The sequence below is a fragment of the Ammospiza caudacuta genome, chromosome 5, assembly GCF_027887145.1.
Source record: "Ammospiza caudacuta isolate bAmmCau1 chromosome 5, bAmmCau1.pri, whole genome shotgun sequence".
In the NCBI taxonomy this organism is placed as follows: domain Eukaryota; kingdom Metazoa; phylum Chordata; class Aves; order Passeriformes; family Passerellidae; genus Ammospiza; species Ammospiza caudacuta.
The window spans coordinates 29381667-29407148 of NC_080597.1; the positions used below are offsets into that span (position 1 = coordinate 29381667).

At 46.5% G+C, this 25482-nt stretch overlaps 1 protein-coding gene across 4 annotated transcripts in view; it reads left to right on the plus strand.

Moving 5' to 3' along the window:
* The window catches only part of ZC3H7B (zinc finger CCCH-type containing 7B), a 47181-nt gene that overhangs the window by 13650 nt on the left and 8049 nt on the right, over nt 1-25482 (plus strand). The window contains exons 7-19 of one of the 4 annotated variants that reach the window (XM_058804439.1): nt 478-537; nt 1892-1934; nt 5952-6211; nt 7674-8022; nt 8941-9050; nt 9906-10068; nt 10154-10315; nt 11146-11351; nt 12813-12913; nt 13597-13778; nt 17324-17409; nt 22835-22968; nt 24545-24650. In XM_058804439.1, coding sequence (XP_058660422.1) covers nt 478-537; nt 1892-1934; nt 5952-6211; nt 7674-8022; nt 8941-9050; nt 9906-10068; nt 10154-10315; nt 11146-11351; nt 12813-12913; nt 13597-13778; nt 17324-17409; nt 22835-22968; nt 24545-24650 — 1962 coding nt within the window. The remainder of the gene's footprint in view (nt 1-477; nt 538-1891; nt 1935-5951; nt 6212-7673; nt 8023-8940; nt 9051-9905; nt 10069-10153; nt 10316-11145; nt 11352-12812; nt 12914-13596; nt 13779-17323; nt 17410-22834; nt 22969-24544; nt 24651-25482) is intronic. The other 3 variants (XM_058804440.1, XM_058804441.1, XM_058804442.1) reach the window with 3 other exon arrangements.

Consider the following 25482-nt stretch of genomic DNA (forward strand, 5'->3'; position numbering starts at 1 on the left):
ATTGGCCTTGCCACCTTTTTTGCCACTGTCATGTTACTCAGCTGAGATGGGTTTAAACCACCTGTATGTTAGAAATTTAAAAATTAAACACTCTAGAATGCTTTTTATTATTTGAAATTCTGTGATTGGTATTTTGTTAACACTTTTGATCTTTTGTGTTGAGTTCCAGCTTTCACTCCAGTGTGGTAATGGCTTCCCAAAGTAATAATTTCTTAACGAAAAGCAAACCCATCTGTTTCTCAAGGAAGTTTTTTGCCTCCTGGTTGTGGGTTGGATGTTCTGAGGTGTACAGAACAATTAAATGTCCTTTTTCAGTGTTGACAAACGTGCACTCTTGTGTCACAGTGGAGTAACCTTTCGGGGTGACTTTTATTTTTGGGCAGTGCTTGGAAGGAAACCATAGTGTAACCCAGCTTTACCTAGTTCATGAGCATTCACAGGCTGAATTCTGCTCTAAGACCTCTCTCTTCCTTGCAGCAGGAGTTGGAAACATTCTCACTACTCAGTAATGGCACTTCAATCAATTCATCAAACCAGGTAGAGTTTGCATCCTGTGGTTGTTACTGTTTATGGATTGTGCCACTAGAATGCTTTAAAGTTTTATTTACATGCAAATTTATAACTGTCTTTTAAGTTTTCACTGTTTCAATTAGTGTTTTCTGCTCTTAAGGGATATTTCCCAGAAATTAATTTCTTTGAAAACGTTTCAGCGGACATAATTTTTGTGTTGGTAATTAGATCACCAATGATGGTTATTTTTCTTAGTTATTGTGGATGTTTGCTATCTCTTGCATTTTAAATAATTTTTTGTTTTCAAGTTTCGAATATCTAACAACAATGCTAAGTAAAAGTCAGAAAGTGCAACTGCTGAAGAAACATACAGAATTAAATCCTGTGATGTACTGAGTAAGGTACATACATAGTTTATGTATTGTTTGTTTTGTCCTGGGAGACCCAGCTGGGCAGGGCAGTAAGGTAAAATATAAGAAATTTCTGGTTTCCTTGGTCTACCACTGGGCAAGAAAAAGTCACAACAAGCACTTGCTGTTTTTACAGTCTGTTTGGTATTCCACAATGCTCCTTAAGGCAATTAAACAATAAAACTATAAACATCGTAATTTTGTACAGCAAACTACTAAAGAACTACTCTACCTCTCACTGTTCAGTGATTTGGCTTCACATCTTTCTAGGAAGGCCAGTCAACTTTCTTTATTAGTTGCACCGAGTTTTTAAATTCAAAATACTTTCCTTTTATAAGAATTGAAAATAGTGCAAACCCCACTGTAATAGATGCAATATTACAAGACAAATGCTTTACTTGTGCCTTTTTAAGCTTAATCTGAAGGCACATGTACTTACCTCTATTTATGTTTCTGTAAAATATGGACTCAATTTATTCCTTGCCTTGAGCTCCAAGTCAGCAGTTGTCTTGGCAGAAACATTTTCCTGTTTTGAATTTGCTGTAGAAGTTTGTGGTTGTTAGATTGCAAAATATGTGAACTAAGAAGAGGAACGTTGTGTAATATTGGGCTAATCAGATCTCCCATGCAGTGGGCTGACCAATTGATGTGTCCTGGGACTTGGGACACAGTGTTCTCATCCACACATGAAATACCCTGTTCTATGTATGGAGTTGCTCACATGGTTGGTATTGTGCAGACATGGTTTTCTTGTAGCAAAAGGATTTGTCGTCTGCTGAAGGCAAACATGAATAGATTCCTTGGATCAATGGCCTCCTAAAGTTTATTGGTTTTACTGTTCCAGCACAGAAAGAGGCCATAAAGGAAAAGAAGGAGTAGTGAAGAGTCCCATATGTAAAGTACGGATGTCTATTTAAAGATTACCTTCTCACAATATTTTTTGTCTCCCTTTTCCTACATCCTCTTTGCAGGCTACTTCCAATGGATTGGGCTCAATAGATGACATTGAAACAGGTAAAGATACCTCCTCAGATATCTTGTGGCTTCAGTATAGTATGTGATCAGGCTGGCAGGCTTGAGAGGTTCATCACCTGCATTTGTGTCTCTTCTGCACACTCCTAACTTTGGTAACTGGGAGAAGGAAAAAGTGGTGCAAAGCAAGAGTGTTTTTCTTGCAAAACCAGCTTTTTGTCCAGGCCCTGTGAGAGACGTGTGTGGGAGTTAAAAGGGTCTGCTGAGGTGCACAGCTCTCTCCAGTTGTGCTTTCTTGAAGCTGCTCTTGGCAAAGCTTCTGAAATTCTGCTCCAAGACAAAACAGTCCAGATAAAGTGAAGTTAAGGTTGTTTTGCTCTGAGTGCATGTGGTCCTCCAAGACATTGAGGTGGAAGAATTGAAAACAAAGGAGTTGGGAGGAACCCAGGGAGAGCCGAGTTCAGGGTTAGGCACCCAGGAGGAGAAGGAAGATTAACAGGGTTGCTTTTCTCATGCTGGGAAACAAGTGACCTTAACTCTGCCCCTGTAGAAAGGCTTGCTACCTTGTGTGCTGGAGCACTGAACTTCTGCCTCTGAGCACATCAGTCTTTGTTCCTTTGTGAAGTAGCTCTGTGTGCATAAAGGTAAGTGTGAGGACTTAATACCACAAATAGCAATTGCTCTTTTTATAGAAAACAACTAATTTAATTATTAGGATACTTTGGAAAGCATGTTAGTTCTCTGTTGAATGCCAGTTTAGTATCTGCTTGCTATATGAGATCATGAGACCCAGTTCTGTGAATTAATGAGAGTTTTTCACATTATCTTGCTGTACTAAAATTAACTGGACTCCTCCTACAGACTAACGAATGACCACATCCAGTAAGCTCTTTATCTAATCTGGATTTGGTGTAAGAACAGCATGCCACCTTTACTGCAGATCAGGCAGACAGAACCTTTACTGCTAGGAAATCTTTGTAAAAGCACTGGAATTATGTTATCCAATTGCCTTGAGCATGGTGTGGTACCAGGACGACTGTGGCTGCTGGTACCCTGAGAGTTTCAGATTAGAAGAGTTTTTTTAGCAAGGATTTCTGTGGTTGTGTTTTGTTTTGTTTTAAAGTGCAGACTCTTGAAGCCTTTTCCTCCATGTTTTGCTTGAAGTTATCTGATTAACTCAGCCCAGTCCTGCAGAGAGATCATGGCTCAGTTCTGGCTCAGTATGGCCATTGGCCAACTAATGCACCAGGGAACCACTGCTGTTTTGGAGAGCAGAGCTAGAAACAGTGCTTTTAAAAGCTCTGTGCTTGCCCCTCGGGGACAGGCAGGTGTATGGCCAGAGAAGCTACCAGCTGGGGGGGGGCTTGGTATGACAGACTTGGTTCATGGGTGTGTATGGACAAGCCCCATGTTGGCCTTATGACAATAGCGGGGCTGACTGTGATGGCAGGGGCAGAAATCAGCAGGTGTGGGTGTGCCTATGAGCTACTCATCAGAGAAAGCTGTTTTATTCTTTTAAGATGGAGTAAAAGTTAGGGGAATGCAGAGGGTGCCTGAGCATTCTGTAAGGAGAGTATGTGAGATGTGGGTATCACAGCTGGTGAGTGAGGTCAGCAGATCTGGTGTCCTGAGGAAAGCAGGAATGGGAAAGGAGAGACAGGGAAAAAAATTGGACAAAGTAGAGTGGGAGGAAGTGGCTGAAGGAATAACAGTGTTTGGGTGGTCAGGGAGAGGGGAGTGGACATCTTCCCTCTTCCACTTGCAAGTAGTGGAACCTGTTGGTCCCTGCTCTTTTCCTTGCCCTTCACATGCATTGAGCTGTGGGGGTCTCATGTTATTGTCTGCCTTTTGGTCATGCATTCAGCATTTCTGGGTTTGGGGCCTCTTAGGGTGTGTGAGGGCCTCTTTTCTTTGCTTCCTAGTCTGAGTGGAAAATGCAGGGCCTCATTCATTCCTCAGAGAAGGTCTGAACTGCTGGATCCTTTGGGGCCCTGTCATTGTGCATCCTTTTGCTCCCCGCTGCACGTGTCCCCATCCCTTCCGGCATGTTCTGAACTTCTTGTTGGCCTCTGTAGGGTTCTTGACAGTACTCCAGATTTAAACATCTGAAAAATGGGAACGCACAAGCCATCCCTTTGTACTGCAGGGAATCTGGCCAAGCTTCCAGCCATGAGAAAAGCTGGATAGCTGGCTCCCTGGTGGCTGGGGGTTCTGCACCAAAGGATGAGATGAGATGAGATGAGATGAGATGAGATGAGATGAGATGAGATGAGATGAGAAAGTCATTGCAAAGGGGGCATGGGGTTGGAGCTGAGCCTGATTGGTGGGGCAGCTTCAAAACTAAGGACATGCACAGCCTGTGGGAAATGCATTCAGCTGCACACTGAAATCCTGTGTTGGATCCCATAAGGTACAGCATGTGTTTGCCTTCAATGGCATGCCTGAGGATGTGGAGAGGGACCTGTGTCTGTTCCTTGCCACTTCCCCTGCTTCCCTGTCTTTGTCATGGCTCAGCCTCCAGTGCCTTGCACAGTGACCTTTGCTGAAGTCCATCCATGTGGACCATTCACAACAAATACTGGAGGAAAGGTTGCAGAGGTTGGTGCTGTGCTCCAGGTGAGGTTAGAGATAAGGGGGCATGCCTGTGTTTGTCATCTCTGCTGTTGTTTTGTTCAGGACTTGGGGGTTTGCTGGAATTGCTAATTTGCTGAGCTCTCTGAGAAGAAGCTCTCAGTTTGCAGCCAGTAACAGGGCTCACTCGCCTGGTGCCTGATGCAGAGGGATGGCCAAGTTCTTATGGAGGCTGAGTGAACAGACCTGCTACAGACAGGATGCAGCATTTCTTGCTGGATCAAGTTTTGTGTCTGAAGCTTGTCTAGTTTCTTTCCCAATTTTATCAGTCTTTCTAATAAAAGCTATTGTCTCTCCTTCCAAACTTTGACTTGCTTTTATAGCCTTACTCTGTTGCAGTTACAGTGCAGCCAATGGAATACTGATGAAGAAAGTAGCACCTTTGTCTTACTTCTTTTCTTTTATTCCAGGACATCTGCACAGGGGCAGAATTAAGGTAGTTTGGGTGCTTGGTTTGAGAACTGCAAATGTAACGCTGCATTTTCCAAATTTCTAACATTTGAACTTTTTTTTAACCTTTAATTTTTTTGAGAATAAAAGCTCTTCTGTGAAGAACATGTGCTTGCAACCTTAACTTCACTTAACAGAGGTTTATATTGCATGATGGGAACATCTTACTACTTCAGTAGTGTACTGGAGAGGGGAAGAAACATTAGGGAAAACCACTACCTCTTTCCTGTCTCAGCCCTGCCTCACATGAGTTCCCAAGGGCATGTTTGCTGATCAGATATTTAGGGGGAAAATGAGTAGCAACCTCCCACTTTTGGACATCAGGAAGGACTGAAGAGCAGGGAATTTACTTGGGCAAAGACAGCTGAGTGAGTCTGATGGGGATTTTTGGGACACATTGTTAGCACAACCTGTTCTCACCACTCAATCTCTGACTCTCCTCTCAACAGGGCCTTGTGTTTTTTGTCTTCTTCCATTTAGGATGCCTGGGTTTTTAGAGGGGGTGTGCAAGTAAGCAAGCTTTCAGCTGGGATATCAAAGCTCCAGGGAGTAGAGAAGGCAGTGATCTCTGCCAAATGCATTAGTGAGGAACATTAAAGAAAAACACCAGGTGGAAGGTTATAGAGAAATTGCATTATGTGTCCCTGGCCTTTAGTCCTGGCCATAATGAATTTGGTAACTGCTCAGCCACAGGTTTGGTGTTGTTCTTGGTTGCTGTAGGTGCCTGCCAAATCTTGACAGTCAGACTGGGCACTGGCCCTTAGAATGTATTTCAGCTCTTGGTGAGCCATTGGAGAGTGGGAACAAAAATGAAAGGGCAAGTACTCTTCAGAGTAGAGCCTCTCCTCTCAGAAAATTGGCATATTTGGTTTTTGTGATTTGATGGAGTTGTACAATATTGTTTTTGCCATGTTGTGCTCTATTTGTCTCCTGCAAGAGGCTCTCCTGGTGACTGGCTCTGTTTCTCTCTCATCACAGACTGCTCTATGGACCTGCAGTGCCCCCCAGCTCCTGTGGCCACCTCCATCCCTGTGAATGAGGGGCAGGCCCCTTTGCCTCCTGACTCAGATGCAAAGGGCTTGCCCACCTCGCTTCCTGCTGCCAGCTTGCTTCCATCTTCAGACTGTGTACCCTTGCCAGTGCCTGAGAACACAGAGGACTTCACAGATGGGGACATCATTGGGGAAGAACTAGACTCCCTCCTGGATTCACTTGCTGAAGGGACACCATATCCTCTGGTAACAGCGGGTGCTGCATGGGTCTGCTGCTTCTTTGTTTCTTGGAAGTCCTTGGAGCATGAGATGTGCATGCTGCCTCTCATTCTCTTTCTGTAATTCTTTTCTCCTATCTGTTCCTCTGGAAAAACTCATTCATTCTTTCCTTTATTTCTGCTGCTGTGAGTATGTAGAGTCCTCCTCCAAGCATGCTTTGCTGTGTGCAGCTTCAGGGAGCTGCCTCTCAAAATATACCCAAGGTAGCCCTTCCCTGACATCTTCCACCTGGTCTCTCATGTCTGTGAAGTTGGAGGAAGTCTGAGAGTAGTAAAAGGAGTATGGTGAAGCAGGAATGATGGATGTATTTTATACAGTGGGCATACTCTAATCTCCTTGTATTTTGTGCTGGTTGCACTCAGCCTAAGCTCATTGAACAGGTCTGTGAGCTGCATAAACAATCTGTATTCATACTTATGTTGGATTTTAGTTGCCAGTGTTGCTTATGTGACTCACCTTGGATCTGGAGGCAGTATAATGACTTTCATGTTGGAAAAGCCCTGGTGAGGGATGCCACAGGTTGTGATCATTACCCTGACCTTTACACTGGGTGTACTCAGCTGCCTTGTTTCTCAACCTGAGCTAGTTTAAGTGCCCAGCGCAGGGCACTGCCTTGCAGACTGATGAACTCAGGTATCCCAACACCTCCTCAGAGATCCTGGTCCAGATTGTTTGCAGTACAGAAAAATTGGGAGGACTGTGGAAAGTCTGCAGATGGATTGAGCTGCCAGGTATCCTTTTGCTCCAGCTAGTACAACACGCCCTTCACTGGGAGCCTGTTCCTCTCTGTTGTCATGGTTTGACCCCAGTCAGCAACTAAGTACCAGACAGATGCTCACTCACTTTCTTCCTGCCCCTTCTCCAGTGAGGAGGATAATTGAAAAAAACCCAAACTTGTGGCTTAAGATAAGAACAGCTTAATAATTGAAACAAAATAAAATACAATATTAACAACAACAATAATAATAGAAAAGGAGAGGGAGGAATAAAACCCAAGAGAAACAAGTGATGCACAGTAGAGCAGCTCACTACTTGCTGACCAGTGCCCAGCCTTCCTTAAGCAGCAGTCAGTGACCCTGCCCAACTTCCCTCAGTTTGTATCCTGGGCATGATGTTCTGTGGTATGGAATATCCCCTTGGCTTGTTCAGATCAGCTCTCCTGGCCATGTTCTCCCCCATCTTCTTGTGCACCTGCTCACTGGCAGAGCATGGGAAATGGAAAGTCCTTGACTTTGAGTAAGCATGACTTAGCAATAACCCAGACATCAATGTGTTATCAACATTATTCTCATGCTAAATCCAAAACACAGTGCTGTACCAGCTACTAAGAAGAAAATTAACTCTGTGCTGGCCAAAACCAGGACATCTCTTTTCAGTTTTGCTCCTCAATACTAATTCACTATTTTTCCTCCTTTCTGCTCCCCTGAAGTCTCTGGTCCAGGGCACCATTCCCACCAGCCTACCAACAGAGATGCCCCAGTTGATTCCTGTGTTTCCGGGGGGAACTCCACTGCTGCCTCCAGTTGTGACAGCTAGCATCCCTGTCTCTACCCCTCTGCCACCTGCCTCCTTTGGCCTGGTGATGGATCCCACCAAGCAGCTCTCCTCCTCCTCTGTCCTGGATGCCTTTGAGGCCCCACCAGGAGGAAGTGGCAGCTCCACTTTAGATTCGCTGGATTCCCTGGATCTGCTTCCATACACAGATACAAGGCTTGATGCCCTGGACTCCTTTGGGACAAGCAGGAGTTCGCTGGATACCTTGGATTCCTTTGCCATTGGTAGGTGCAGGGTGATGTGGTTTTGTGTTGCCTTAGCTGCCAGAATTATTTCCTTCAATGCTGAGGACATATGTCTTGTCACTTTCTCTGCTCATGTGGCAGAACAGGAATATAAATGTAGAAGAGAGCTGTGAATTGTCTTGGACAGCGTGACTGATAATGTTTAGCTCAAAAGTAATGAGAAAAAGCTAGGTATGTTATCCCAGATAACCAGTACCTGCATGGAGTGAAATCTAAAGAGGAGAAAGGAACATCAAGGTGTATAATGATGAATGATGAGATTTGAACTTGCCTTGGTGTCCAGAACACCTCCCTTGGCACAATTTGCTGGACTATAGCATTATTCCTCCACCTTCCTTCTCAATGACTCTGACATTTTGCACAAAGTGAGCAGAATGGTGGTGACTGTTTTAGATAGTACAGGACCTCACTGTGCTGGGCAGAATGGTAGAGGCCAAAGTAGGTCTTTCCCATCTCTGGATTCAGGGCAATGAGTGTCCTCTTGAATGGAGCTCTGAACTCTCATGTCATAAGGAGAAAAGCTGTGGAGGATGGTGGGCAAAGACTAAGTTGCCTCCTGTTCAGGAGGGAAGTGGGCTTCTTCTTGGTTAATTTGTTCCCAGTATTGCAGTATATTGGCAACAAAAGTATTTTGAGAACAGCAGAGATTGGCCAGTCAGCACTTGAACACTCACATTCACCTCAGCTTTGGGTTGCCACCTTAGTAATGCCAGTTCTCAGCAGCAAAGAGTTGGATTCAGTAGGATTTCGGGGACAAGAAAGCATTTCCTGGAGTTTTTCTGATTATAGACAGATGCTTTGGGAAGAAAGTAGAACTTTCTTTGTGAGTAGAACTGCCTCTGAGAGGGAAATGATTGTTTTTGTTTTGTGGGGCTCTTTTCCCCTTCTTTTGCCCAGAAGAAACTAGCTCTCAGGAACTGCGACACCCACCTGGCAGCCAAAAACCAGCCCCAGTGGTGAGTGAGCTACTGCCCCGTGCTGACGTCCCAGGGTGCTCTGGAACCAAGGTAGTAGTGGTGGTGGTAGTGGTCACTTGGGTAATGTAGGTAATTTGGGCCCCTCCTCTTATCCTGCCCTGGTGAGTGTTGCCTCCCATGTTGTGGCAAGGCAGGTAAAGATTCCCACTGAGTCAGCAGGAAGACATTTGTCCCATCTTTGTTTTTATCCATAACTCCATATTGCCCAGGTAAACATGGTGTGACCAACACTGTAGGGTCAGCAGGGGGTCAGGGAAGCCGGGGTCCCACTGGATCTGGCAGCCACATAATGCTGAAGGATGGGGCAGAGTAAGCCAACTTCAACTTCAGGCTACTGAAGTTCTTTGTTGCTGTCTGCCCCGGTCAGGAGACTTCTCCAGATATTCTGCCTCTGTCCTGTATCTCCAGTCTTTGAGAAAAAGGGGAGGATTAGTAAGCTTGGAACAAAAGTTATTCTTGAGTTCCTGTCACCTGCTGGCCCTGTTAACATCAATGTGAATATCCCTGAAGATTGATGATAAGCAGTTTGGGGTTTTTTGTAGCTTGGGATAAGGTTGATTTAAAAGTCTTTCATTGCAGAGTAGATTGTGATGGAAGGAATGGGAAGGAGTGAGGAGGGCATTTTGTCCTGTGGCTCGTGATAGAAAACTGAGGTCTCTTACCAGTGGGAAAGAGTCCTGTCTTGTTGACGTGAACACACCACAGTGTTCATTCTCTTTGAAAAAGTTGCAGTCATCTCTTGGAAATGTCATTTCAGATGTGAACGTTATGATGAGAGAGGAAATGAGAAGGGTTTTGAGAGACTGGATTGGGGCAGGGGTTGGAGAGGTCTCTTGCCTGTGTGGTTGCAGAGCTGAACAGAGAGGTGTGTGTGTTTTCACTCAGGTCAGCCTTGGTGGAGGGAGTCACCCAGCTGTGCCCAAGGCCACCGAGCACCTGCTGTCCCAGCCAGAACCAGTAATGCCCAACACGGCTCTGCTGGTGAAGAACCCACTGGCGTCTACTCATGTTTTCAAACAAGCCTGTCATATCTGCTACCCCAAAACAGGTGATGCATTTGCTCTGCCACCAGAGCACTGGCACAGACTAGGAATTGGCTTTCCCCAGGCTGATGGGGTTATTCTCTCTGGCAGGGCCCAAGGCAGGTGATTACACCTATCGGGAAGGCTTGGACCACAAGTGCAAGCGGGACATCCTGCTGGGCAGGCTGAAGAGCTCTGAAGATAAGACCTGGAAGAGGATCCGTCCTCGCCCAACCAAAACCAACTTTGTAGGATCCTATTATCTGTGCAAAGGTGATCTGTGGCAGTTGGTCACTGAGAAAGGGCTGTGCCAGGGGAGACTGGGAGGGAAATTCTGTTTGATGTTGCCTGCTGGCTCTAGGGTGTCCTGTTCCATCAGTAGCCTGTGGACTGGATGGCTCAGTACAGTGAAGCGCAATGAGCTGCCATATCGTGGAGAGCAGGCAGCTTCTAAAGTGGTGGAGCAGAAGAGTTCCAAAGGCTCAGTGAGTTGAGTGCTCAGAGCTGCTCTGCTGACATGGGCTTTACTGAGAACCTGCCTCCTGCACATGTGCTCACATTAGTCCCACTCAACCCAGCTGCCCATGGCCGGGCTGTGGTTCTGCCTAGGGAAAAGCATTCTCTGCCTGCTCCTTTGCTCCGCCTCATCCCACAGTACATGCAGGCAGTGTGACCAGACTGGTATCCCAAGGCAGTGTCATTACAAAGTACCTAATGAGTGGGGAGATTGCAAAAGCCACGCTAAAATGGCTCCTTACTGCTGGGCCTATGGGAGAACTTAATCTGTATTTGCTTTAAAAGGAGTTAGATAAGTCATTATTCAGGCCAGGCACTGAATGAAAGCTGGTCTCTTGTTTTGAGACAGTTTCCCCCATAGCAGCATTACTGGAGATTGTCACCATTCAGTAGTTTGCATTAACTCCTGAATGTCTTGATAGAGGTGAACTTGGGAGGAGATGTCTTTTCATTCTTCTTTTAGCTCTCTGTTTTCTTGCTTTCAGTTCCATGTGAGGCGTGGGCAGTGGGAGAAGACAAGAGAGAGTTTAGTTTCTGACTGGGCCGCCCTGCCTGTGTGGTGGTGTGTGCTGTTTGTTGCTTTGTAGATATGCTTAACAAGCAGGACTGTAAGTACGGGGATAACTGCACCTTCGCGTACCACCAGGAAGAGATCGACGTGTGGACGGAGGAGAGGAAGGGGACCCTCAACCGTGACCTCCTCTTTGACCCGCTAGGTGGGATCAAGCAGAGCAGCCTCACAATTGCCAAGCTCCTCAAGGAACATCAGGGCATCTTCACCTTCCTCTGTGAGGTACGGAACTGGTGGGAGGGGGCAGGCATCCATCATCTCTTCAGTATGTGTCTGGACCACTGATATGTTGGTAGTTGCCACCACGAAAATATGGTGGGATGACTTGCACAACTGGAATAACTTGCAATGGAAACTCTTCAGGAGGGACAGGTGAGGAAGGAGAGGCAGTGGGGGAGCCCTGTGTGTTAGGGACAGTTTTCACTATCTAGAGTTTAACGATGATGAAGATAGGCTTGAGTGGTTATGGGTAGGAGCTGGGGGAAGGCCAATAAGGTGAGAGTCTGTTACAGGCCATCCAACCAGGGTGAAGAGGCAGACAAAATATTCTGTAGGCAGATGGGATAAGTCTCATCATTGCTGGCCCTTTTTCTTGTGGGGAACTTCAACTTACCAGGTGTCTGCTGTAAGTACAGCACAGCAGAGAAGAAACAGTCCAGGAGGTTCCTGGAGTGTGTGGAAGAGAACTCCTGACACAGCTGGTGAGGGTGACAACTAGGGAAGGCATCCACTGGGTCTGGTGTTTGTGAACAGAGAAGGACTGGTGGGTGATACAATGGTTGGAAGCCGTCTTGGGCACAGCAGTCATGCAATGGTAGAGTTTTCAGTTATTTGAGAAATAAGGAGAGGGGTCAGCAGAGCTGCCACCTTGCCACTTCACCTTCTGAAGGGCAGACTTTAGCCTCTTTAGGAGCCTGGTTGGCAGAGTACCTTGGGAGGCAGTCCTGAAGGAAAAAGAGTCCAGGAATGTTGGACATTCTTCAAGAAGGAAATCTTAAAGGTGCAGGAGCAAGCCATCTGTAACTCTGTGTGTCCCAGCCAGTGCCCTGCTCCCAGAACGACAGTGAGCATTGTACATAGGAGTGTGCAGGAGAAAGGAGTAGTTTCCCTCCTTAGCCCTGCAGCTGAACCAGGTGCCCACAGCCTCATGGGATCACCTGTCTCTTCCCCTATCTTGACATACTGCTTTGAATTGTAATTTAGCCCAAGTTAGTTTAGAAATCAGAATTCCGTAATGCAACAAATTCCTACTTGATGTCTGTGCAGAGCTACTGAGTTGGTCAGTTGAGAATTGCTTCATACCATCTTAATGCTCTGCAGCACAGTTTCCCATGTTGGCCGTGCATGCAAAGGGACGTGTTCTTTGCTGTGAAGTGGCTGTTCTTTTTTCTCCCTTGTTCTTGTTCTGTTGGCTAACAGGGAAAGAATATGCGTCTCTGACCAAAATTTTTCCAACCACAATGGAAAATACTGTGGAGAATAAGCCAAAAAATGTTGTCCGGAAGCTCTTCCAGAGATTGACTTGCTTTATTTTAAGCCCTACCACAAAGTTTTCACCACACATCTTTCTAACTTTGAACATTAGAATAGGCTGGCTCTGGTTCTTCTTTCTCCTCTAAGTGAAGTCGCTCTGGTTCACTGCTCTCTAAGATTTTCCCAGTGTGCTACTTCTTCTCTTCTCAGATTTGCTTTGACAGCAAACCCCGGATTATCAGCAAAGGGACCAAGGACACACCATCTGTCTGCTCCAACCTTTCTGCAAAACACATTTTCCATGACAACAAGTGAGTGAATGATTTTTTCTCCTGATGGGAACCATGTCTCACAAGTCCAGCCAGTTTAACTCCAGGGCTCTGGTCTCTTTCTTCTTTCTTCCCTATGGGTTCCAATCATAGGACAGCTCAAATCATGATAAATCGCACTATGGGCTTCACCCTGCATGTGTGCTTCTGGTACTGAGGGATTTCAGGCATCAGCAAAGCCCTTTGGAGTCACTCTGTTAATAAGTTTTCCATTGACTTAATTTGACTTTCAGTTTGGCCTTTACAAAAAGGTCAAAACAACGATCCTCCAGCTCAGGATCCTGCCTCTGACTGTCTAGTAATGAATGTTTAGGAAAACAAGTATAACAAACATGTCAAGTACACAGTCATACAATTCCTTCTGGTTCCTGCCAACCTCAGCTGTGGGGAGATGCTGAACCAGAGGACTTGGTATCTTTGCTGCATATTTTTAAACTTGTCTGCTCTCTGAACTTAGGCAGAGCATCACCCATGTGCTCAGGGTGAAAATAACTACCCAGGCTTGATAGGGTGGGAGGGCAGGGGTTTGCTTTTCCCAGAGGGAATCTGTCTCTCCTGGTGTCGATTTTTTTGTGTCCTTTGCCTGCCCAGTCAAATGTCTGGATATCATATGTAAGGAGGAGGGGGGAGGGTTTGATCCTCTGGTGCTTTGTATTTTTCTGCAGGTGTCTGGTCCACATTGTGCGTTCCACCTCCCTGAAATATTCCAAGATCCGTCAGTTCCAGGAGCACTTCCAGTTTGACGTGTGCCGACACGAGGTGCGTTATGGCTGCCTGCGTGAGGACAGCTGCCACTTTGCTCACAGTTTTATTGAGCTCAAGGTCTGGCTGCTGCAGCAATATTCAGGTGAGTGGGACTTGGCTGGTGTTGTGTTCACCTGAGTTTCTACCAGTGTGTACCCAGGGCCAGTTGAGAGGGACAGAAGGTGGTTTGGGACTACTGAGAAGGTGTCGCTCGCTCCTGCATATTACTTACTCTGCCTCCTCAGGGACACAAAAGAGAGGACCAAGGTGTTCTGTGAGGTGATTTGGCCCTTGTCCATTTATAGAAACAGGGCGATTATAATTTGCAGACCTTTCCCTTGGGAAAGGAAAACCTTTCCCTTGGGACCAGCTGAATAAAATTAAAATAATTAGGAAGATAGAGCTGAATCCCAAGAGCTGTTTGGTGCTTAGATCTTGTGCAAATAGCAGCTGGACCCCTGAGTGAACATGTCTTGCAGTGAGAATGGCGGCACAGGTGATGAAGCAGTTGGTTATATAAAGAAGGCTGTGAATCTCCAGTTTCTCAAAACAGATTCACCAACAGCAGGAAATCGCAAGATACTTTGTGTTTCCCAAAAAGCCTTTGATGACATGCCTCAGGAGAGGGTTTTATGGAGATTATACTCAGGGAAATCATATAGTGACATTGCCACATCTGGCACTTTCAGTCCTGTCACTTTGTCTCATCTGATATATTGGAGGTTTTCTCTGGCTGCTGGCCTGTTGGCTGTGTAGATATTAGTCCACCCACAGTGCTACCTACATGTTTTTTCACCACAGGGTCTCATTTAGTGCAGCACCCAGCCTGGTAATGGGAGTACTTCAGAGAGGAAACATATTATGCATGTTTCTCACTATTCTTTGATGTCATAATTGATGTTCAGTGCAGTCCTTGGCCTTGGCTTCAGCTCATGAGGGAGAGTGATGAACAAGGCAAATGGCATCTTTAATCTTTCTGTTTGCCCTCATTTACTTGTGGCCTCAGAAAATTAAAAAATTACAGCTCTGGAATTTCTAGAGCACATTGCCTGTGAGTCATGGGCCACCATTGCTGCCCTGCGTGCTTGTGATACAGCTCATTGTACTCTGGGCACTCTAATATTCAAGTACCTTGCTTTTATCTGCATCCCATGGTTGGTTTATTTTAGTTGTTTTGGTCAAGTTTTGTTACTTGAAAAGCTTCTTTGCTCCCTTCTTCCTTCCCTCTGTGTTCCTTCCTCTTCATCCTGCAGAACAAATAAACTGATTTTTTTCTTCTTTCCTTCTTTATTTGAAGAAATCATTTCAAAGGGAAAGCTGAGGAGATGAAACAAGCCATGAGTTAAGCTGCAGAGTTGATCACTAAGCCTTGTGCTTAATGATCCACCTTTTCCAACAATAGGACAGACATTATCTTGTGGGGCTTTTTTCTGCAGGGCTGTATATATGAGCCTGCTTTCCTTGTTAGTTTGCCTCTCTCAAGTGTAGCCTTCATTATGGAAACTGAGATTAAAGGTAGTTGTTGCCATTCTCTGGGAATACTTTAGCTTTGGAGTAGGAAGTTTCATTTGAGCACTATTTGCTCAGCAAGAATAGGAAGAGGGCAGCTTACATTTGAAACGCTTCACAGCCATTTGAGCATTTACAGAGCTTTTGGCTTTGTTCATGGGGATAAAGGATTGTATTACTGGAGTGAAGGTTCCCAAGATCTGAAAATTGGACAGGTAAGACTGTTTTCTTGTTCACTGTGGCTTTTCACAGGCATCTCTTGCTATCTTCTTCAACCAGTGGTAATAACAGACTCTTTGTCTTCACTAATGATATTGCAAAAGATGCCGAAATATTATGAGTAATCAACACATGGGCCTTTTGGTTCCCAGCTCATTTCTTTGTGACAGTTCCTGCTTTGAAAAGCTGGCAGATTGGAAACCATCCTTTCGCATTTGTGAGGGTTTTTCTTTCCCAACCACCACATTTCTAGCTTGTATTGTTGAGATAGTTCAGAAATTTAGAACTGGAAGAAGGCAGTCACAAGAACTACATTTGAAATTCAGTTTTCTGACAAGACCTGTATATGCTTCTCCCTTTGGTTCTGCACCCCATGGATCACAGGTGTGCAGAATGGAGAAGGTGGGAGCTGCTTCAGACCTTTTCCAGCCAGGTCCAGTGCAGCATGTAAATTTTTTGTTGTGGTTTTCCCAGATTTAGAGTTTTTGTTCCCAAAATACTAATCATCATTGTGTCTGACCCTGGAATACTTGGACATGGAAGAGGAAGTTGCAATTTTTCTAACTCTACACCATTTCTTCTGGGATTAAGGGTTAAGAGGTAGACTATTCACCAACAGCTCTGATCTGTGAGCAATACCAGTTATGCAGTGGCTGCCATTTTAAAGACCTGAGCAAATATTCTTGAAGAATGGTGAAGTTTTCTGAGTGCTTTTATTCCTGTTCAAACCCTGGTGCAAATAGTAGTAGTGGTGCATGATGGGGACATGAACAGCCAAAATCAGAGACAGTAAAACTGAGGTCAGGAATGCTGTGACTTTCCCAAGCTACACACAGCCTAAGCTGAGATGAAAATTTTGTTTGGTGGCCCTTAAGTTCTGGAATGTGCTGTCTCCCAGATCAGTGATTATGTTCATGTAATACTCCTGGGGAACACCTCACTTCAGTAATAAAAGCTGTAGCAACCAAATCAGCAAAGCAACAAAATTTGCAATGTCTGTGTCCTGGGGATGCATCATGGCCATCCTCAGCACCCCCCTTGCATTCGGCTCCCTGTGCAAGATATTTGCTTCAGTTTGTTTTGGCAGCTGACTTGGGTCTTTAGAGCACTTAATAACTCGAATGCACATCTAGCTGGCTGGTGCTAACAGAGGCTGTTCCCTCACCACTTGAGCTGGTTAGGAGCTAGTTCCTTAGATAAGGTCTGACCAATCCTTTTTCTTGTTGTCTGATGTTGTATTTCTGATATCTGAGACCTTGAGAATCTTTCCTTGCTGGTTATTTACTAGCAGCTGTTCCTTGGTTAGTTTTGCACTGCTGCCTTGCTTGTGCTTGGCATCTATTTTTGTTGAATTTCACCTTTCTCTTTGCCTATGGGGGGCCCTCTCAACTTGAAGGTGTAACAGGCTAATTAATCCCAGCAGGTAATAGGTGAGACTTCTGGGGTCTTGCAGATGCTAGATGTCTCTGGGTGTCTGTGATCCTCCAAGCTAGAAGCAAAAACATATACAGTAGGTCAATAGTAACAAAGCATTGCCTTTAGGACCTTGGTAAAATCTGCTGATATGGGGGTCGGGGACAGCCTTGGTCAAGCTCTTGACCCTTGTGAAGAATTATTGGCTTGGAAGCAGTGTCTGGGTTCTTTGCAGACTGCCTGAGCAGAAAGCCAAGTCTGAACAAGTCCAGGAGACTGAACTCTTCTTTTGTTTTGCTTGTGTAGAGAGGAGCTTGCTTAGCAAGGGATTAGACATATTCTGTGGTGCATTCTGTCACAACTCAGTCCTGATATTACCAGGGGGACTGCTGGGAGCTGTCAGCTACTTAGGGGTTACTAAGCCCAAACTAAAAAGTTGTGCAAGCCCTCCCTCTCTTCTCTTGGCCAAAGGAGTGTAGCTCAGTTCTGTCTCCTTTTTGTTCCCAGGAATGACCCACGAAGATATTGTGCAGGAGTCCAAGAAGTACTGGCAGCAGATGGAGGCGCATGCCAGCAAACCAGCCAACAGCGTGGTAAGTAAGGTCCATCGAGGGCTTGGAGGCAGATTTTGCTCCCAACAGTTCCAGCCCTTTCTCTCTTTTCCTCCCACGATTGTGCCTGACAGGTCCCAGGCAGACCAGGCCGGCCAGGTGAGGAGAGCTGAGGTGGAGGAGATCTGAGAGCTTTCCTGGTTGCAGTGCTGGTGTTGAGCTTTGTGCCTTGTTTTGCAGTGTTGTGATCTGCTCTGTTCCCTGCTAGGGTGAAGCCTCCAGGTCACCGAGGGCAACACACCCAAGAATGTTGTTTCCTGTGACACTTGCTGGTGAAACTGGGAGATTTTGGGGCAATGGTCACATAGTGGGGACCAAATGTGTCCTGCTGCCCTTTAGTGGCCAAGGGGCAGTAGAGCAGTTTGAAGGACTTCTAAGGAATGACTCATGATGTCTGATCTGAATGCAGGAGTGGGTGGAACTGGCAGCCCAGGTGCTGTTGAGGGTGACAGAGAACTTAGTGGTGCTTTACCAGGAGGAGGCTGAGAACTTTGCCTTTTTTTTTGCCACCAGTCTCTCAGTGTGGAGGGCTGAACCCTCCAGCACTGCCAAGAGCATACCAGGGTAGTGTGAGAGGGTTAGAAGCAAAGGGCTTTTTCTTTCTTTGCTTTTCTCTGTCTTGTTGGCTATGGGCAGTTCTGTCTTATTATTTTTTTTTTTTTTATCCCAGAAGGGATTTCTGTACTGTAGGAGCAGAGCCCACCCAGTGAGACAGTTCCCAGCCCAGTCCTGAGGTCGAAATAAAGCACTTTTTGCCATTAGAACAGGACAATGGTGGGGAAAGTGGTGTAAATCCTTTTTGTTCCCATTTGACAGCTTTCTTTAACCTTGGCAAACCTGAGCTTGCCATCCCTTGGCCTGTGCCTTACTGTCTGAGCAAGAGTGTTTCACCTTTGTGTGGGATCTATCACCCAAGAGTTCCTCTGCAGAGACCAGTGCCAAGTACAGCCTGTGAGCACCCTGTGGAGGAGGTCTTTTATAGGAGAGGAATCTGAGTCACTCATGTGATGTTTAGCTGCTGTTTTTTTGTCTTGGTTGTGTGCCATCAAAAGTGTTCTTCAGGCTGCTGGGGAAGCATCTGTGGGAAGGTCTGATGGGCATAGCTTAGCCTAACAGAAAAGATGCAGGTGACTGCACTGACACTTGTAGTGGGCTCTGTGTCCACCTATGCACTGGTTATGCTGCATGAGATGGATTCATCTTCAAGCGGATGCTCAGCAATAAACCTGTGCAGCTGTTGTGGTCTGAAACAGTTGGAGGAGAGGAATGGGAAGCAGCAGTCCAGAATAAGCAAGAATAACCAAGGTCTGTAGTTCCCAGGACTGTCTGACTTGCTTAAGGAATATGTTCTAACCTCTCAGGAAGCTAAGCAGGACAAGTTTCTACATCCTGTATTATATGAGAAGTGGATGATCTGAACGCTCCCTGCAACCAGAGCTGGCTGTGATCTCTTTCTGCCTGGTGTGGGGACAGAAGCAGTGGCATGCATCTCCACATGGGAGGAAACTAGATGTGAATTTGCAGCAGATTGTGACAGCAGTTGAATTTATATCAGCAATCCCTGCTCCATATGTGCCTTGCAAGAGCACAGTCCAGAGATTGGTTCTGTCCTGTCTGCTGTGAATTTCCCTGCATTTTCAAGAAATCTCTGTCTTGCCATTCTCTGTGCATAATGAGGGGATTAAAGAAAAGATAAATGGACAGCTGTTTTCCTGTAAGCCTTGCAGCTTCAAATTCACCTTTGTCTGGAGGTGCTGCTGCTGGAAGAATAAGCTGTACAGCGGGCATGGTCAGAGCATGTCCTCTGAAGTCTGTGGGATTTGGATGCTAAGTGAGGGCTCCATTTCTGGCTGCTGGGCCTTGCAAGGGGCAGAGGATCAGGAAAGGAAATGCCGGGCCTTTCAAGGGGCAGAGGATCAGGAAAGGAAATGCCAGAGCCTGCTAAATCAGGGGATGGGTAGAGAGCTACAGTTTCTGGGCCCTGTGGACAGTGCTAGGGCTAATGACCAATGGCAAAGTCTGGCTGTGCCTCACAAATGCCTGTCACAGATCTGACTGCACCCACAGCCCTTCCAGGGTGCAGAGGCAAAGCAGTAGCCATGTTGGTACAGTGAGAGAGTGCCTCCCAGCAGCACCACCAGCCGTCCCTAAGGATTGGCAGCACTGGCACTGGCACTGTGCAGGGAGACAGTCAAGTCAGTCAGATGCATGTGTTTGCAGTAGCACACCATGGCTTTGGCAGCAGCACGTCCTCAGCCAGAGGGCTGTGCTCTGGGATGAGACTCGGGCTTGCTGCCGAAGGCCCTGCGGGCAGGACTCGCTATCTGCTGAGAGGTGTTTACTTTTGCCATTGTTTTCTCCTGTCCAAGCAGGCTAACGTGACTCAGAGTTTTCTCAGCAGCCTTCCAGCTTTCAAAGTTGGCTGCCTGGCAAAGACAACTTCCCAGGAGTGCTGTAAAAACAGACCCCTCCTTCCCACCATCCCGTGTGATCCACTCTCACTCCAGTGCCCTCTGGTCAGCGGAAACGAAGTCACTCTGGGGAATTTTGCTGCAGTTTTGTCACAGCTGCCAGCTGGACTCACCACCCAGGGCTGTCCAGTATGGAGAAAAGAGGCAGGCAGCATGCAGGGGCCCAGTAGCTGTGACAGTGAAGGTCAGGAGGCTTTGCAAGAAATGAAAAATGAAGATACGCTGCTTGCCAACCACCTGCCGGGAATCTTGCACTTGGCCCCACAAATTTGGCCTCACAGCAGCTGCTGTAGGAGGAAAGCCACAGACTGAAGAGCCACAGATTGAAGAGCCAGTCTGCAGGAAGGGCTGTTGCAGGGAGCTGGGTGTCCTCTCGTCGCATCCTAGCAAACTGAGGGGTTGTAGCCCTCATTTTTTCTGGTTTTCAAGAGCTGCTTTGTTTTTATTCCCCTAGCCTGCACCAGAATCCCCATGAAAGTCAGAATTATCAATTTAAGCATGGAGAGGAAAAAACCTCTCCATTAAGGAGTACTTGCACCTAAGTACTACGCACTCAGTTAGGTGGCTGAGTAACCTGGGCTCCTCATACAGTCCCCTGAGGTGTGTGGCTCCTCCAGAGAACATTTCAGTATCACGTAGAGGAGTTCCTGAGGATGGGAGACATGAATGGCTGTGCAGGGTCTGTTGTTTTCTGCAGAGCCTGAAGTAGAGAGCTGCCGTGCCAGAGACTTGTATTTATTTGGTTGCCATGGAGCACAGCTAGCACTATATTGTCTGGCTTCATAGCAAGGGGTGGTGCCATAGCCCACGGCACTTGTGCCTGGCTTCGTCTGCTGGAGCCTCATGTGATATAATTTCCACACTGTTGGTTATCAGCAGCCTGCCAGGTATGTGTCTTGCCTTTACAAATACAGTCATGTAGCATTAACAGGAGCCGCTTTGAATTTCTGCTTGGTTCCTAATCCCCTGGGAGCACACATGCCCGCTGGATTGACCAGCAGTTTGCATGACTCAGATGAAGAAATGCACAGGGCTTCTTTTGGTTAAGAATTTGTGGAAAAAGCAGCCCAGATTACCAGAACTACCTGAGAGATATTTTCTTTCTCTCTGATCTCTTGTCTCTTCTGCAGACACTCAGTGTTTAGTTTTGCTGGGTCAGTAGATTTGAGCAGAGCTTCCTGGCTGTGCTGAGAGAGATGTCACCAGAGGATAGCATGGGGTTGATAAAAGGGAATATGCCAGCAGTGCCATTTTGTTACCATAGGCCTGTTGGTTTGATGGGTCAGTAGTGAGCGGTCGTGGAATTTCCTTTGGAGACAAAGTGGAGATTAAAGCTACTGTTGAAAGGCCACATATCTGAGAGGGAGGCGCCTTATTACCTTTCATGTTAGCCCAAATCTCTACTCTGCTCATTTCACACTTGAAGTGTTCTTGGTGGTCACCAGCGCAGGTGACAGCTGACAGCAAGTGGTGAACGAGTCGTGCTGGGAGCCACCAGCAAGGTCATTCTCCCAGATGAGAGATTGCCCTCTTTAAAAACAGATTTTCTCTTTCAAAAGAGATGCTGGTTCTCTCAGAGGGTCCTTTTGCTGGGACATCAGAGAACCGATGGCCTCATGTATGCAGCACAGGTGAGGTCAGCTCCCCAGTCAGCTTTTCACAGTGACAGAGGACTCTTTATATGCCAGCTCTGGTTCTCCAAAAGACTGTGTCTGGAGGATGCAGAGTGGTAGTTGATAGCTGATGTGGTGTCTCCTGGGAAATGCTTCGATTCTGTGCTGCCTATGCTTGCTGTTTTCCCTTCACCAAGGGGTGCAGCCAGGCTCCAAGCTGCTGCTAATCAATTGCTGGCAGAAACCTGCTCTTCAGGGGCACAGCTGGCATGTGTGGTTATTGTGAGATGCTTAGTGTTAAAGTCAAGGCATGGCATGTGGCACAGGCTGCTGATGTGGCTGACAGTCAGAGAATTGTTTTGCTGGTGCATGACCTTTGTGCTTCATGGCCAGCTCAATGACCAGGGTGTTATCTTGTACTCTCACATACTCCTGTGCCCAGGGCCACTGGCATCCAGTAGGGTTTATTTTTTGGTTTGGAAATGAACTGGAGACACCAGCCTCGTGTTCTTCCAGTGGTGATACAAAATGCAAACAGTTTTCCAGAGATTTGCTCAGAAAACATGAGGCAGCGATGATATGAGATTGGCTCCTTTTCTTTTCCTTCTCCACAATCTGTTAGTCATAATCCCAAACTAGCCTTTTCAGGTGGGGTGGGGGCAATAAGTTCAATGGCTGACAAGATATGAAATATGGGCATTGTACCTCTGTCCAGAGACTGTGCTTCAACTGCTTGTGAAATGCAGTGCAGAGAAACTGTGAGAGACAGAAACCTGCCCAGAAAAGGCTTGGAAGGTTATCAACAAGAGGACCCAGCTCTGACTTCATTGTGTCAAATGTTAGGTGTGACACAAAGTTCTTGGTGCAAAAGTAGGAGTTTTGTGTCCTGCGCTGTGATATGGTCCAGCTTCCTCGCAAGGGGCCTCTCTTAGCTGTGTGACCAAGGGCTCTCCACAGGCAGTGGGACATGGATTGCCCTCTCTGCAGGGAAGTGGGGATTAAGCACTGGGGCAAGTCTCACAGAGCTTGTCTGTATACAGAGGTACACAGCCAGGGTTTCACAGCCAGGCCTGGTCAGTGCTGGAAGCTGCCAGGCTGTCTGTGCTTTTGGCCAGATGTCAAAGCCCAGGAAATCATGCTGAAGCACGAAGGTTTTGCTTCTGTCTGGTATCTCATTGGGCCACTGGCTAACACCAGCAAAAGAGCTGATTTAATCTGGCTTGTTGCTGGCACTCAGCGTGCAGGGAGCTGCCAGCATCTCTGTGGCAGGTTTGGGGGTGCATTTTGCCTCTGTTCTACTGAGGCTGTGGTTCTTTTCCCCAGGCTTCTCCCCGGAATCCCATGTCAAGCACCTTTGACCTCCAGATGAAATTTGTGTGTGGCCAGTGCTGGTCGAACGGACAGCTGGTGGAGCCAGATAAAGACCTCAAGTACTGTAGTGCCAAAGCCCCCCACTGGTGAGCAACTCAACCTTCTCTTTCCTCTACCTCTCTTCAAGGGCAGGAATTTTTCATCCTACCTTCTCCATGGCTTCATTTGGCATCTTTGGAAGAGGCTGTAAGGTTTCCTAGCAGCCTCTCACTGCTCAGGGTGTTTGTCACTATAGCAGGCATTGCAGATAGCTGTTTTCCAGCTTCCTTCTCTCTTTACTGTGTGTATTTGTTGCCAGCATTGTGCAGACTGTTACTCCTGGCACAGGCAGTCCAGATCCCACAATTCCCTTTTCTCCCAGTTCCTATAATTTCTTTTTACCAAGGCCACTAACAGAGTTCTCCTCTACATGTATTTATGCACTTAGCTGTTTGCAGATGTCTGTCAGGTCACAATTAGAAATGATTCAAGATACCCTGCTTCCTTTTAAATTAGTTTCCCTTGGCTCTTTCATTGCTTTGGTTGCTCCTCTACCATGGATCTTATGTCTGTTTGCACCTCTTGACTCCTTGGGGCCCATGAGAATGTTTGGTGTGATAGAAGCATTGAATCCTAGAACAGTTTGGATTGGGAGAGACCTTTAAAGGTCATCTAATCCAGCCATCCTGCAATGAGCAGGCACATCTTCAACTAGATCAGGTTGCTCAGCCTGACCTTGAATGTTTCCAGGAATGAGGCATCCACCGCCTCTCTGGGTTGTGCCAGTGTTTCAACACCCTCATCATAAAAAATTCCTTCCTTACGTCTTGTCTGAATCTACCCTCTTTCAGTTTCAAGACACTACCCCTTGTCCCAACACTACAGGCCCCACTAAAAAAAATTGTCCCCATCTGTCTTATAAGCCCCCTAGAAGGGAAATATTGGCTGGTAAGTCACTGTTTGGTCATGGAAACTGTGGCCTGTGTCACCTAGGCAGCCTGCAGGGATAGGATGGAAGGGTTGATAGAACTTGTCTTCCCATAACACAAACCACAAAAGCACAGTCCAGCTTAATATTGTAAATGTAAAACTTTTGTTGAAGAAGAGACAGAAGCAGCAGTTTCTGGAGGAAGTAAGTGGGTGAGGATTGCTTCCTCGGATGTGAAAAATAACACCTCTTTGTGCAGCTGCTGAATAGAGTTGGAGTTTTTGCTTAGGGTATCTCCTGGTGATCCCTTGCTGGAGCTGAAGGAGAAGAAATACTTCCTGGCACTGTTCATAAGGTAGTGCTTGTAATGACTTGCATTTCTATTGCACCTTTCAAGCAGAAAATATTCCCAAGTGTTCTTCATGGATCTGATTGCACAAGAATAGGCTGTGTCAAAGGAATGCAGCTGTTTAATAATCCGTGGTGATGCCATGAGAGATTTGGTGGAGACTTTTGTGGCTTTATGAAAGGAGGTACCCCAGGAAATAGGTAATATTTACAGGGAGAAGTCCTCCTAAAGCAGCCTTCTTGTGGCTTCTCCATCACAGATGTGCATGTCTAGGAACAACCAGATAGTGCAGGGACAAGCTGGACAGGAGAATCTACTCATCTCTCAGTATTTAGGGGTCTCTGAGGTAAAGAACATTTGTTCTGCTCTTTCTTGTGTCTCTCTTGATTTATTCTCTCTTCTTCAGCTGGACGAAGGAACGCCGTGTCCTGCTGGTGATGTCCAAAGCTAAGAAGAAGTGGGTGTCAGTCCGACCACTGCCTTCCATCCGTAACTTCCCACAGCAATATGATGTAAGCCCCACGCCCGCCGTGGCCAGGTGCCCTATCCCTTTCCCTTTCCCTTCCACCACGGTGCAGTGTTTTGAGGGCTGCTGCCTTGAAGATTTGTCAGGGAAGCAAGCACATGATGGCTGAGATGGGAGGTGAGGACAGACTGATGGGAGAAAAGTACATCCAGCAGAAAGATGGAGCAGAAGAAGGAGCAGTGCCCATTTAAACCACTCTGTGCACAAATGCAAGTTTCCAGTGTTGCTGTTAATGCATAACAAAAGCTGTTAATGCATCTCTGGCTGGCACAGGGTTTGGGAATGAAATTTAAGACTCCCCTTAGGTCAGGGTTTCTCAATGTGGGTGAGAGGCAAGATGTTTAGGAGAAGCCTATCCCTGCCTTTGCTGTGACTGTGCTATAGATTGTGAAACTTGCTCACAATGGGTTTTGAAAGCAAAACTAAGAACTCAGCTAAAAAGCCACGTGCTGAGGAAAATTACAGATATCCAGCCTCCAACCCCAGCCCCAAATGTTGTGATAGTTTCTCTCTCCCTCTCCTTTCTTTTTTCTCTGGAAGGAGAAAGCTCCTTCCCCCTACCCTGTGGTAGGTCTTCCTTTTGTGACAGGGGGAGAAAAGATGATGAGTAAATATTATGTTTAGAAAGTTTCACATTTTCTCTGGCAATGATGCTGTTGGTAGCTGTGTGTGTACCAGTGTGGTCTAAGCAATCTGTAAGGCCACTCTTCACTCACTCAGAGAAGGTGGGGAATGAGTCACCTTTGGGGACCAGCAGCTTCATCAGTAGGAAACACTATTGGGTCAATCCAGGATGCTCCTGCTGTTGGCCTGTATCT